The sequence below is a fragment of the Chelmon rostratus genome, chromosome 15 (genome assembly GCF_017976325.1).
Source record: "Chelmon rostratus isolate fCheRos1 chromosome 15, fCheRos1.pri, whole genome shotgun sequence".
Classification (NCBI taxonomy): domain Eukaryota; kingdom Metazoa; phylum Chordata; class Actinopteri; order Chaetodontiformes; family Chaetodontidae; genus Chelmon; species Chelmon rostratus.
The window spans coordinates 3,166,607-3,180,507 of NC_055672.1; the positions used below are offsets into that span (position 1 = coordinate 3,166,607).

General features: G+C 40.6%; 2 protein-coding genes across 2 annotated transcripts; one reads left to right on the forward strand and one right to left on the reverse strand.

Annotated features, from left to right (window-relative positions):
* Window positions 1–3,641: 3,641 nt before the first annotated feature.
* Window positions 3,642–9,865, forward strand: LOC121618340 (activator of 90 kDa heat shock protein ATPase homolog 1-like). Its single transcript, XM_041953790.1, has 9 exons — window positions 3,642–3,880; window positions 5,589–5,779; window positions 6,075–6,157; window positions 6,256–6,373; window positions 6,861–6,952; window positions 7,120–7,248; window positions 7,343–7,444; window positions 7,556–7,607; window positions 8,799–9,865. Exons 1-9 carry the CDS (start codon window positions 3,801–3,803, stop codon window positions 8,969–8,971), a joined length of 1,020 nt encoding a protein of 339 aa, XP_041809724.1. The 5' UTR covers window positions 3,642–3,800; the 3' UTR covers window positions 8,972–9,865.
* LOC121618341 (dr1-associated corepressor) lies at window positions 9,817–13,901 on the reverse strand. Its single transcript, XM_041953791.1, has 6 exons — window positions 13,774–13,901; window positions 12,957–13,029; window positions 12,034–12,127; window positions 11,577–11,693; window positions 11,095–11,194; window positions 9,817–10,586 (listed from the first exon to the last, which is right to left on the reverse strand). Exons 1-6 carry the CDS (start codon window positions 13,813–13,815, stop codon window positions 10,560–10,562), a joined length of 453 nt encoding a protein of 150 aa, XP_041809725.1. The 5' UTR covers window positions 13,816–13,901; the 3' UTR covers window positions 9,817–10,559.

Below are 13,901 nucleotides of genomic sequence, written 5' to 3' on the forward strand. Positions count from 1 at the left end.
CTATTATATGTTGTTAGATTATTGTTTATTACACCCAGTGAGACTAGTGCCATCATTAAGATCTTCATCATCATCACAGCTGACCGAACAGATGTGAACTTTACATCACAGTGCATCTTAATACACAATATAAATGCTTCATCAACAAATAAATCAGAATTAACTGTAACACACTGGCAACAAGAATGTGTTTTTACTAATGAAAAGCCAGATTCATTTTATACAGTAGTGACAATGCATCGTTAAAGTAGTCTAAACATCCACAAACAAACCAAACCCACCACCTTCGACCTGCAACGGTTAAGACTGTAAATGGCAGTGAGAGGTAACTGTAACTGCGGCTATCACTGAGTGCAAATTTCCACCACAAATCGGTGTATTTAAAGACTTTTCTAGATTGGTTTGATTTGCTTGATGCCAGTGCACTGGTCTTTCTTGACACCCTTTTTTAAAAACAACTATTCCATCTCTCCGGATGGAGTGTTGGCGGTCTTGTGAATGGAGTTGTGTGCAACAGAACGCAGTCTGGGCAAAATGTGCATCTACAGGGCCTCAATTAGTAGAGACTGAATGGTCGTATCCGAGAATGATGGAGACTTTAATGCTGTCAGTTTTAGAACTGACTAATGGGAAGTGAGACCCAGTTAGTTTGCACAGTGTAGAGCAGAGTGTATTAAAAACATCTCTCTCAAAGCATGAAAAGGAAATGCAGTTTGGACCTTTAGCTTTATACTTGTACAATAAGTGTCATGTTAGACGAACAAACTGTTATAATGAGTCCACTTTGCATTTCTCTGTCCTGAAAGGTTTTTCTTACACATCATTAACACAGCATATTCTCCCTTGAGTATCTCCACCTATTATTTCTGTTTGTGTGCTATCCCTGTAGTATTTAACACAGACCGTAGTATTAAAAACACCTTGTAAAATCAAATTCATTAAACATTGTAAGGTGCTGAATTAACCTCTCAGCCCCGGTCAGCCAGTGTGGCTCATATGTGTTGAGAATTGGTGAAACCAACATTTCAGAACAGCCACAGTCTCCATCTAAACAAGTCAATTTGTTCAGCTGTGTGCTTTTATTATTGAGTGCTTAAAATCTGACTCTCCTAAAACACTCAAAAAAGAAATCTCAATCAATCACAGGGCTGACACACAACCGTTCTCACTCATGTTCACATGCAGGCAATTTAGAGTCACCAGTACACCTAATCTGCATGGTTCTGGTCTGTGGACACATGTTTTTGGTCGTAGCTCCACATTCTCCTCCTGAGTTTGTTTATTGGTTTTGGAGTCGTGGCAGGTTTGAACCCAGAACCTTCTTGCTGTGAGCTGCTTACTTCTCTACCTCTGCGTCTCTGTAAAGCAGCTAGTTTCAGTAATTCTCAAACAGATTAGTCATCCTGATTTTCCATATTGTAATTTTGCTATTTTGGCCACATGGCATCTCCTGCAAGTCTGTCTGTCTTGGAAGAGGGGTCCCTCTTCTGTTGCTCTTCCTGAGGTTTCCTCCACTTTTCCCCTGTTAATCCCCTGTTAAAGTTTGTTTTGGGGGAGTTTTTCCTCACCCAAAGCAACAGTCGAGGGGTACAGGCCCTACAGAATGTAAAATGTCTTGAGGTAAATTTTTGCTATATTATTAAAATTGACTTCACAATTTTTTATTTTTTTTTGTTATTTTTCTTATTTCTGCCATTCTGTTCTTGTTAATAGTGGCATACATTCAGAGGAAAGTCCTTGTTTATGATTCATATTGACTGCAGGTTGAATAAACTCACCACTCTGGTATATTTTGATACTGTTTTAAGGAATCAATAACACATAAATGCACACATGGAGCTTTTCCAGTGACTTACGGACCCTCTCTATGTGCTGACTGCAACTGCTGATTACAAATTGCAGAAAAAAAAGTGTAAATGCAATTTGATGGCATTTTGTTTGCTGTTTGTTTTTAATGCCAGATGTTAACAACTTCTTAAATGTGTATCCACCTTTATAGAGTTTCAAAGCTGATAAATTGCAAATTGAATTAAGTCTCAAAATCTAGTGTGCTTATCTCTTCCTGAATTTTCCTTTTGCACATCATCAACATATTCAGCATCAGCTGTCTTTTCAGTGGTGATTTTTTTCTCTCTAAGCCAAGACTGCCACACTTGGCACCCTTTGAGTCACACTGGTGTAATTATCAGTAATTATTGGTGCTGGTGATGCTTATTACCTCTTGCATGGAGGTTTTTTGTTTTTCCTTCTTGATGATTAGTTTAATCTGCCATCCTATTAATGATGTTTTGCACAAACCCAAAAACAGATTTCAAACGTTTTGGGAAGATTGGGTTTGAGCCTTCGACCAACTGGTTAGCTGGTTAGATTTGTTCACTCATCTGGGATGTCATAGGGTCAGTAATTATTCTTCACACCAAACGTGAAGTGGATGTTGCCAATGCAGCAGAGCGAGCGGGGGGAGCATATACAGACTGAGTTAATCATATCCTCCAAGGCCCCACCACACGGAAATGCTCACTAATTAAAATACAAGCACAGGTATAACTGATATCATTAAAAACTGTGGCACTGGTTGGGGCACAAACTGTGGAGCTGGTTGGGGGTCGTGGTATTGTGCATGCTGACTCGCTGTCGTGGCTTACTGGGACACTTGATGGAATTGAGATATTGTTAGCATAATTTGTTTAATCTTTTGTTTGTCCTGCTATGATGTCAAATTGTCTGCCATAAAAAAGATACTGTATATTGAGGACGCTCGCACAGCACCATGGACATGATCCATGACTGACATCTCATCTGTGAACACTTCCCATAAAATAAAGATAGTACAATGTTTCCTCCCCGTGTCAGCAGTGGACTATGCAGTGATACAGACCGCAGTATAAAGGGAACAAGCTGTTTGAAACCAGAGAGAATGAAACAACAGTCCTTTCATTTTCTTGCTTTCTGTCCAATATGAAAATTCTGCTTGTTGTTGGAATGTGTTTACCGTGAGCCATGGAAATGCTCTAGACATTCATTCATTAGGGCAACTAACAGTTACTTTCATTATCAATCAATCATTTTTTTCTATGAAATGTCAGAAAATTGTGAAAAATGCTCATTGTAGGCTCAAGGTGAGGCCTTCAGATGTCTCGTTTTTGTCCAGTAGTCCAAAACTCAATGATCAGTATCTAATTATATATTATATTAAACAGAGAAACACATATAATCCTCACATCCCTGACACTGGAACCTAATATTTGGTTAATTTTTTAAAATGATCATCAAAATAGATAAAGATTCTTCTTTCTGTTAATCAGCTAATTGATTGATTGATTAATCCTTTCACCTTTACAGTTCATTTTGACAAACCAGCCCTTTGGATCACCCAATAAATCTATTTTATTATAGAATAAAGCGCTTTATTTGTTAAAGTGTTGCTACAATGAAAAATGCACACCGTCCTTCAATGCGTATATGAGAGAACAACGTAGGATATTTTACCGATAAAGGTCACGAAACAATGTTCCTGTCCCGTTGAAAAAGTTTTCCTTTTTTCCAGAGGCCTTCCTTTCAGACGCGGAACTAGTCTTCAAAAAACAACTTCCGGTAGAGCGGACATTTTTATCTGGTTCCACAGAGCTCAGTTTCCAGCAATTTCTGTGCACGGCGGATAAACGCAGGAGCACCGCGCGACAGCCAGCAGCAGCTAGAGGCTTCTAGAAACAACGTGCATCGGACAGTCACCGGCAAACAAGCCTGCTCTGCTCTGCATACACCGCTACACATAACTTCAAGAACATTTAGCTGGATAAATGGCTAAGTGGGGAGAAGGGGACCCTCGCTGGATCGTAGAGGAGAGAGCCGATGCGACTAATGTCAACAACTGGCACTGGTGAGATATAATGAAAGGACACTGACTGCTAACGTTAGTTATCTCGCTAATGCTAACATCTCACACTCAGCTCGTACTGATGACAAGCTACAGCGGTTCTTTTTTGGATTCTGTCCCCTATGTATGCCGGTTATTGTTAGGATTATGCTCACAGACAGCCCTGAGTTAAAAATATAGAGTATTATTAAAATAAAGGATCATATTCGAGGGACCGAGCTAACCTTATGATCGCTTTTTTCAGTTAGCTTCGCCTGTAGCTAGCTATCGTAGCTTCAGATCCTGGCATTTACGTTGTTAGCAGTCGGTAGTTGTTAACAACGCAGTCTGTTGCAACACACGTGTTCCGGTGTAATAACGTCCTTTAAAGTGTGATCGTTTCGTTAGAAAGTAACGTTAACCCACTTACACAACGACTTCAAAGCTTGTCTTACACTTCGGAGCTACAAGCTAAAACAAACGTGTCAAGTGGATTCAGAATTTAGTGCCTGTTGTTTCTAGCTTGCTCTGAGAGCTAAGTAGTAATATTAAAGCGTCCAAAGGTAACGGATTGCAACACATTACATTACATTACACTACACATTGAATACATATACTTAACTGTATGCCACTTTAAGGGTAACTGTATTCACCTCTATAGTAAAATAATTCAGTTCAGAAGTTGTTCTAAGATGAAAAGGGAGGATTCTGTGTTATGATTAAATTGCTATGACTATATACTGTGGTCCCTCTTTTGTTTTTATATCAAGGGATTTCAAAGCCCTAAAATGCAGCTTTGGTGAACTACAACACAAATGCTAGCTGGCAGTGAATGCAAAGGAGATACGTGTGGACCCCCGTGGGCCTCCTGAAACTCATAAGCAACGTGAAGAAACAGTTTCCACATCCAAGCTACTACTCCGGTTATTTAACTGGCTTCAAAATGAGGCGTCATGTTCACACAGTTTCTCTTCGCTGTCCATAAGTATGAAATACTCCAACATTGCTCCAGCATGTGGTTTCACAATAGATGCTGCCAGCCACAGAATGTGCTAATGGCAAATTAAATTGGATAAACAGCTAAATACACTGCAACATTAAAGTGTTAAAAGTACAGATTCTAAGTTTAAAGTATATATTCATCCATCCTTGAGCTTCAGGTTTTAAGTGAACCCCCTCTTTGTACTGATCCACAAAGCGATCCAACGTAAAATGATTAGTACTCGCGTATAGCAGAAGAGTCGTCCAGTCCTCTGGCTCTTCACTTCCTCAGGTGATGGGAGTAGATGAAAGCATTTTTTAGATTGAGTCGATTAAAGTCAGGAAAATAGTAGTTACAAGGTGTAACTCCAGTTCTATGACTATGTGAGTTGCCTTCTACCTACATTATATCACAACCACAGTAGAGCACATTTTTAATATGCTAAAACACGTATCACGGTAATGTTGGTGCTGCAAAATCCACATCGTGGCAGAAACTGACACCAGTGACGGTGAAAAAAACGGTTTACAGCCCACCCCTACTTGACACCGCTGTTCCTAAAGCCAAGTGTTAGAGACTATTCATATCCAGAAAAGTAGGTTTGTCGCATAGTATACAAAACATGAAACAGTATGGAAATGAAGAACACAGAACACTGTGTAGATATTCAAGAAAAAAATGTGCAAAATTGTGTTCTTTTCCTGTTTGGATGTGCTCTCTCATCATTGTGGTCTCTGCTGGACTTTTCAGGACTGAACGAGATGCAACAAACTGGTCGTCAGACAAATTAAAATCCCTGATCCTCGGGATGACCGTGGAGAACGAAGAGGGGAGCTGCGAGGTGACAGAAGTCAGTAAGCTGGAAGGAGAGGCCTCAATTAACAACCGCAAAGGGAAACTTATTTTCTTTTATGAATGGAATCTGAAAGCTACTTGGACCGGTAAGGACGAGACTGAGGCTGCTGTTGTGTCTGTTTCCTGAAATGTCATGACCGCTGTCTCATTTTAACATTCAAATCAGAATCAGAATTGGCTTTATTGTCCAAGTATGTGTGCACATACAAGGAATCTGACTCTAGTTTAAACATTGCACTTAATGTACTCACATAGAAACAGAAAACACGCAGCTGAGCAAGGACAAAAAACTAAAGACTGAACAATAAGTGAAGTAGTGCAAAAATACCAAATATATGCAATGAAGGATGGATCACATTTTTACTTTATTGATTTTACCAGGAAAGTCAAAAGCAGGAGTGAAATACAAAGGAACAATCGAAGTTCCAAACCTGTCTGATGAGAACGACATGGAGGACCTCGATGTAAGTTTCACTGAAGCACTTGTGTGTAGTGATCCTATCTGACTGACTGACTGCTGTACGAACAGTGAGCTGACACCCGTCCTGTGATCTATGTCCAGATTTCTGTATCGTTGAATAAAGATGAACCTGAAACGCCGCTGACCAGCCTGATGAGGACAAAAGGAGCTGAGAAAATCCGTGAAGCCCTGGGAAGCTATGTGGGGTTCTTAAAAACAGGTGAGTGAGACCGTTCTCATTCTTTATGGAACCATCAGTGATCTAAACTGACATGAAATGGGTCAGTTCACCTCCAAAACTCAAATCACAAGATCATTTCTCAGCCTCAGGTTGATTGTCAAACCTCTTTTGGTATTTGTGGTCAGAAAAAGTGATTTGACCTTTAACAAAGTCTCATTTAAATCATAGTGATGAGTCATTTTTAAGATTTAGGGTTTACAAAAAGCCCGTTCAGTGTTTTTGCTGGATGAAAAAAGCCTGTTTGGAAAATGTAGCACCACCAGATAAAAACCGACACAAACCGAGAAAACGCGTCGCTGTCAAACATGTGGAACTGTAGACCTCTGCTAACAGTGTCGTCTATTCAGTTATTCAGTGTGGGGTGTTAGAATTAGTTATTTGTATTTGGCTGTTAAAAAAATATGTTTATTTTGGTGATAATGAAGAAACAATTGGTTTTAAGATACTTTTTTTTGTTTAATTGCAGAGTTCACACAGGGAATGATCCTGCCTACAGCCAATGGTGTGGCCAAGCTTCAGTCCACATCACAGTCCAAAGCCAAGCTGGACAAAACTCAGGTCGGTGCTGAGTTCCTTCAAAAGATGAGCTGTTTCATTTTCAGACAAAGCTCTTGTTCTAAATTATTGACTGTAACAGCAGCATCAGCGATCACCAGCAGCGTTTTCCTGGAGGCAGTGCAGCAGATCTCCCCTCACCAGACTTTTGTTCTTGTTGTGTGGAACAGATTTCCTCCTCAAGCAGCACAGCTGCTCCAGTCAACACCGGCGTCAAGATCCCCACCTGTAAATTCAGCCTGAAAGAAACATTCCTCACCTCGCCAGGTGACCTCTACAGGGTCTTCCTCAACCAGGAGGTGAGCTTCAGCTGTTGGTCCGCTCTGTGAGCACATGTTCCCTGTACTCTCATTAGTTTTTCCTCTGATTAAAATGTCTTTTATCCATCTGCAGATGGTCCAGGCGTTCACACATGCTCCGGCGACAGTGGACGGGGAGAGAGGCGGAAAGTTTCGACTGCTGGACGGAAACGTTTTTGGTGAATTCACAGAGCTGGTAAGACTGACCTTCAGCCTGTTAAACCATAAAATAATCTGAATTATGCCATAGAGTTTAGCTTCACATGAAGTGGGCACATTCTCTTATCAATGAGTCGTCTCTCCACAGGTTCCTGATGAGAAAATAGTTATGAAGTGGAGGTATAACAACTGGCCCTCTGGTATGTTGATTCATATTTATATTTCTATCAAAAGCCATTTTCACACAAATGCCTGTGGCTGCGTGTCATGAAACATCATTTGGACTAAAATCGTGAGTTCAGTCTGTTCAAACACATTGAACTCAATCACTCTTTTAATAAACAGTCGAAATCTGTGGCAATCTTTGATGAAATTTTTGTGAGAAATACAATTTAAAGATCTCAATGTTCTGGCACTTTCATGATGCTGGCATTTCATGTATGAGTATATAAACTATAAGAACAATAGTAAGAGTGAAACTTAAAGGATAACTTTTGTTTTTTACAACCTGGACCTTATTTGTAGCATTAAATACGACCATTTACTCCTCCAGACAACTTTGGTGGCATTTGGAGTCGTTTTGAAGAAATTAGCCCCAGAGGAGCGGCGCGTATATCCGTATAATGCGAGTACTCGGGGCATCCATGCGCAGCCTCTATAAACGCATAATCTGCAGAAACTCGTTCATATTCCAATATTTTGTTATGATATGCTGGTGCTATTCCCCTCTGAGCCCGTGGTGGCATGTTATCAACATCCGGCGTCTCTAGACAACTACCTCTGACGTGGATGATGTCATTACCGAACGCCGCGCGCTGCGAGCAGCCAGCCACAACACGGCTAACTCTGCGGCGGTCGGCTACGAATACGCAAAAACGAACCATAGCTGTGCCAAACTACAGCTAAACTAGCCGACCGCCGGCTCAGAGGGGAATAGCACCAGCATATCATAACAAAATATTGGAATATGAACGAGTTTCTGCAGATTATGCGTTATATAGAGGCTGCGCATGGATGCCCCGAGTACTCGCATTATACGGATATACGCGCCGCTCCTCTGGGGCTAATTTCTTCAAAACGACTCCAAATGCCACCAAAGTTGTCTGGGTGAGTAAATGGTCGTATTTAATGCTAGAAATAAGGTCCAGGTTGTAAAAAAACCGAAAGTTATCCTTTAAGATTACTAGAAAAGAAATGATGAAGAAACTAAATGTCATTGACTGCAGACCCATATAAATCAGTAGTCAGTTATTCAGGTGGAGATAATTCTGCGTCAGCGTCACATGTTGAGGTGTACTCTACATTTGCTGCACCTTCTTCTTTACTGAGACGGTTTATATTACAGTAACGTCATCCTCTGATGCTAACGTGTGCTTGTTCCTGCTCCTCAGAGCATTACGCGACGATCGCCATGACGTTCTCGGACCGGAGCAGCGAGACGGAGCTGAAGGTGGAGTGTCGAGGCGTCCCGGACAACGAGGAGGAGCGGACAAAAGAGGGCTGGAAGAGATACTACTTCGAGGCTATTAAACAGACTTTTGGCTACGGAGCGCGGCTCTTCTGAAGACGGCGTACTGTAGTACTGTTTTCATTTCCGTTCTCGATTTTTAAACCTGTCCTTCGATCTGTCTGCCACAAGATGTCCACTGTAAACTCATAGCACGAGTTAACGAACGAGACGAGTTAGCTGAAGGCCGATCCGTCACCTGTGTGTATTTGTAAATGTTTTAATTTTTGAACATATTTAAATCTAGAGTTCTCGCCATCAGTATTTGGGTCAGTTATTCAAAGGAGCGTAAATGGACTGTGCCTTTGGGACTGGAAATGGATCGATTAAAGCTAAGAATCTATTGAACCACTAATGCAAATTGGCCTCCACATCTATAAATACAGAATTAACTGCAAATAAATAAATGTTGGTTCCTTTATTTGAAAAAAAAAAATGTTGCTTTGAAATTTTTTTTTTTTTACTCTTTTCAAGTGTAACTATAGTGAAGATGCTTTCAGCCAAGATGCATGTTTCATTTCAAACGGTCAGAAGGAGGATCTGAACTTTACTCATGAAGTCTGTCACTTATAGCTAAGCAGTATTGTACTTTCAGTTGTTTCGTTCAGGTCTGATTCATGTACATCACGAGTCCAGCGTCCGTCTGCGGCGATCGGCTCGGACGCTCGACGGGAACGTCGGCGCAAACGTTCATCAATGCTGGAACGTGAAAACTGTTTCAATCCCTTATGCAGGTAGCTAGCGTAGCAACTTTAGAGAGATGTTTTGCTATATTTGGCTTCGAAATGTAAATTTCCAGTAAAAAGTTCAGAAAAAAAGCATCTATTTATTCATCATTTCATCCCTCCACGATGTAAAAAGATGAGTTGGTTGGAATAAACCAATCCATGTATGCTCTTCATTTGTTTTTATTTATGTGAGCACATTTTTCAACATCTTCGTATTAAATTTGTCAAGCTAAGAAGTTGAAATGAACTTATTTATTTACAGTTTGATCACATTTCATATGTAATGGTGAAACTCTTTAAAACACTGATTTACAAGTGCTTTAAAAAATTAAATGCTCAAAACAGTAAGCGCCAACGTCACTATTCAGCAAAGTAAACACTTACTTTGCTCTTACTGGTCGGTGCACCGTCTAAAATGGTTTGAAAAACTGGGATTTGAACCACAGAGACGTATAATCTTACCATCTACACTGTGACAATTCAACCAGAGCATAACATTTATTTTTCATTCAATTACAAAACAAAAGATTAAAGCAAACAAAAAATGTTTAGAATTTAAAAGTCTGAAGCAATTTATATTTGATCATTTAAGTTCATTAGAACTTACACAGAGAATCAAGTTCTTGTCATCTGAACACGTCTGTTACAAACAAAAAGGCAAAGGGCTTCACCACAAAACGCCCTTTTCTTTTTTCCAAAGAAAAAAACAGAAATCCAAAAGTATATTGGCGGCAAAGGTATAAAACATATAACTTAAATATTTGTTCTTTCCCAAAGCAACTTTCTTTCCATCTTAAATCCCCTCTGAAGTGTTGACCCGGACCAGCAAAGTTTAAATAAAACAAACTTTTAAACAAAAATGAAATGACGAAACGACGTGCAGCCGTAACTTCTTTCCTCCGGTCGAACATTCACAGTCAGAAGCAGATGAAGAGCTCCGACTCCTGCAAGAAACACAGCGAGAGACTCAGTTAATGAAGTCTCAACAGCTGATCCACGTTCCTCTTTCCAGCTTTTCTAATGGCTGCTTGTCGTCTACTCGTTCCTCAGCTCAGACAGGTCATAAATCCTTTTTTTCATCTTACATCGTGGCCTCTCCTCCGGTGCCACAGGACAAACTCTGCACTTCTTACTGGACTTCTGGTCAGACTCTAAAAATAGAGAAGTTGCCTCCTCCCTCAGCTTGTTTCCTGTAGTGTAATGCACATTACAGCCTCGTGGGGCCGCTATTGCAACTTCTTGTTAGCTGAGAGCTCCATCTCCAACACAAACAGGACCTTCTGCTGTTAAAGTGCCACGACAGCGTCTCACCTTTTTATGTATGATCGAATGAATGTACTAAACACAAAGCGTCAGGTGATCCTCGTAATCTGCGTACTTGTATCCATGTAAGAAGATAAAAGCACGTCTTACTACGACGAGTTCAAGTGTTTCCATTCGTAGAATACGTACGCTGGAGGTGGAGTCGTTGTCCAGTGAGTCGAGGCTCGATCGTGGCGCCATTTCTACCACTTCAGCTGGTTTTTTAACAGAAAAGTCGTGCCGTCTGGTCCTAGAAAGAAGATCATGTAGAATACAGGCTGAAATTATTGGCCACTTAACCGAAAACTGTTTGATGACTGTTTCAGTAACTGTTCAAGCAACAAATGCCAAACTCAAGTTCATTGAATCTTTTTTGGTGGGTAAATTAATAGAACACTGCAGCTCTGATGTATATATACTGTACATCCAACACAAACATCCTGTTTAGTGCTGATTTAAGTGAACTTGTGTAGTTTAGAACAAGCTGCACATTGTTTAAACACACAGCAATGAAACCTCCGCTTCACTTCCCGCCATCCTTTACTGCTTCTTAAAGTCACTTTTCACCACCTAAACAGTGCGTGATGTTCGAAGTTAGGACACGTGGTGAGAAATCGTTCAGTCTCTCTCACCTGTATAACGGCCACATGCTCATGCCTCTGTTGTCCTTCTGGCCTGCCGTAGACGTGGCTCGCTCCACCAGGTCTTTCAGGAAGTCGAAGAGCTTCTCTGACTCTATGCACTGCTTCCTACATAGCAACATAACATCATGAATTCATTGAATATGGATGTTTTTAAACATTTTTTAACATACAAACATTATTAAAGTTATCATATTGGTGTAGTATTAATTTGGCATACAGGCAGTGAATGCATCACAGCTGGATTTCTTCTTCGCTGTAGATTTAATGCAAAAAACTCTGTCTCAAAAGAAGAGTAATGACGGATTGTAAGCAGTAACATACAGCGACTGTCAGTCAGCTTACGTCTATAATGTAGAAACTAAAATGCCACCTGAGCTGAATAAAACAACGCTCGTCTTTTCAGTGCAGCTGGAAGGTGTGAAGGTGGAGCAGCAGGCGTACTTACATATGAGCGACGGATACGACGGTGCTGAGCTTCGACTGAGTTATCAGACAGGTTTTGGTCAGCAGACACTTCAGGAACATTTCCAGCGCTCGAGCTGACGGCTGCAGTTCAGGACTTTACAGGTTTACAACATCACACTTCACACATCTGTCAACACTGGCCTTTACTGGAAATACAGCCACGGCCACCTGTCTGTATTTAAAAGCTTCCTCAGGATTACAGCTGAAAACAGAGTGCATCTCCTGCAGGAACATTTTCAGATGCATTTTGTTGAGCTGAATGTTGCAGCACTTTTTTTTTTATTTAATTAATGCCTCATTTTAAAGTAGCAGTGTATTAAACGGAGTACGTGGTGGCTTTCATTGCCTCAGAGAGCCGCAAAGCGCAGAAGAAATCCATCAGTTCGGGTCTCAGAGGAGAGTTTTGAGTCCTATGATGGTCTCAAAGCAGCTTTTCCAGCGTGATAATCATTCACAGTAATTGTGAGGAAAAACGATGCATACCTTGATTTTTTTCTTAGAGGGAATAGAAATGGTTAAATGTAGGACTGGATATCTGAGTTCCAGTAACAAAAAACACTAAAAACTGCCAAAAAAAATTAGGCTTAAATAAATATATTTCTAAAATGTTAAATATAAAACCTCCTCATAAAAAACTTTGCTTCAGAAATATGGAAAAATGCAGTTTATAAATAACATTCAAAAGGTATTGCATGCCACATGTTAAGAGGGTGCCTACTGACAGATCAAAACTCCCAGCATGCTTAGGAGCCCTTAAGGAGAAGCTGCAGGAAAGCAGGAGGAGGACTGCTGCAGGAACAGAGGGATGAAAGGCGAGCAGTAACTCTGTGTTTAACTGCTCAGACCTGCGCTGCAACAAACACATGCAGCTAATCCTGCACATGTGCAGGTGTGAAAGGATACAGATGATCACAGGCACCGCCATCGCGATCCTGCCAACCTCTGCGTCCTTCTGCATGATCTTTTTAATGCGACTCTGGGAGCAAAAAAACAACAACAGAGATTTCCCCACATTGAGAGAAGACATGCAAGTTTAGCTGCTGCATTCAGGTGCTCCTCGTACACCACTGCTTCAATGTTGGTGTGTCAGCTTTGCATTTAGCATGAGTTGTTAATTCAGCTTCTAAGAAAATCCTGATTTTCACAGTTGACAGTTAATTGAGCAGTTGTACTTTTTTTAATTGAGCATATAACAAATGCAAACGAACAAGTCACATTTCATCACAAATGCTTCAGGGTTGAGCAATGATAATATCAAGTGGCAAAGAGTAATTAGCTGAAATATAAATAAAATACAAAAATAATGAGAAAATAAAGAGCATCGTATCTACACATGAAAATAACTTTGTCATTTACAAGTTTCAGTGATTTACTGAAGACTTTTTAATTAATTCCTCCAGTTGTTCAAACAAGGTTTATCTTAAAATATGTGCATTTATGGTTGAAGAGCTTCCCCAGTAACACCAACATGATGAGGATGATTTCTTGTGTTCAACAGAAACACCAAACTTGATTGTGCTGACTGGAGCCAGCTCTGCATGTCGCTCCAGAAGGATTGTTTTTACCACTTTGTCAGGACGGCGAGAACCAGGATTCCCGACAGCCAGTGAAAGCAGCGCGTGCTACCAGCACTCCATGCTACATGACGGCAGCTAACTCTTAGCTTGTTTTATCGGCACTTTTAACAGCTTTAACGCAGCAGAATAAAGTTTATACTCACAGGAGGGAACCGTACGTTATATCTTCTCTTCTGTCCGGGCATTTTACTCGCTTTAATCCGCGCGTTTCGATCACATTTTTCATGTTTTTAGCGCAAACCGCCGCTTGGTCCATTTGTTTACCTTCAGG

Excerpts from the sequence above, each read along its gene's own strand:
- LOC121618340 (XM_041953790.1), top strand. The coding sequence starts at position 3,801 with ATGGCTAAGTGGGGAGAAGGGGACCCTCGCTGGATCGTAGAGGAGAGA. Across the intron at positions 6,158-6,255 it reads ACGACATGGAGGACCTCGAT|ATTTCTGTATCGTTGAATAA; the intron begins GTAAGTTTCACT and ends ATCTATGTCCAG. Across the intron at positions 6,953-7,119 it reads CCAAGCTGGACAAAACTCAG|ATTTCCTCCTCAAGCAGCAC; the intron begins GTCGGTGCTGAG and ends TGTGTGGAACAG.
- LOC121618341 (XM_041953791.1), bottom strand. The coding sequence starts at position 13,815 with ATGCCCGGACAGAAGAGAAGATATAACGTACGGTTCCCTCCT. Across the intron at positions 11,195-11,576 it reads AGCATGTGGCCGTTATACAG|GACCAGACGGCACGACTTTT; the intron begins GTGAGAGAGACT and ends TCTTCTTTCTAG. Across the intron at positions 10,587-11,094 it reads ACAACGACTCCACCTCCAGC|GAGTCGGAGCTCTTCATCTG; the intron begins GTACGTATTCTA and ends TGTTTCTTGCAG.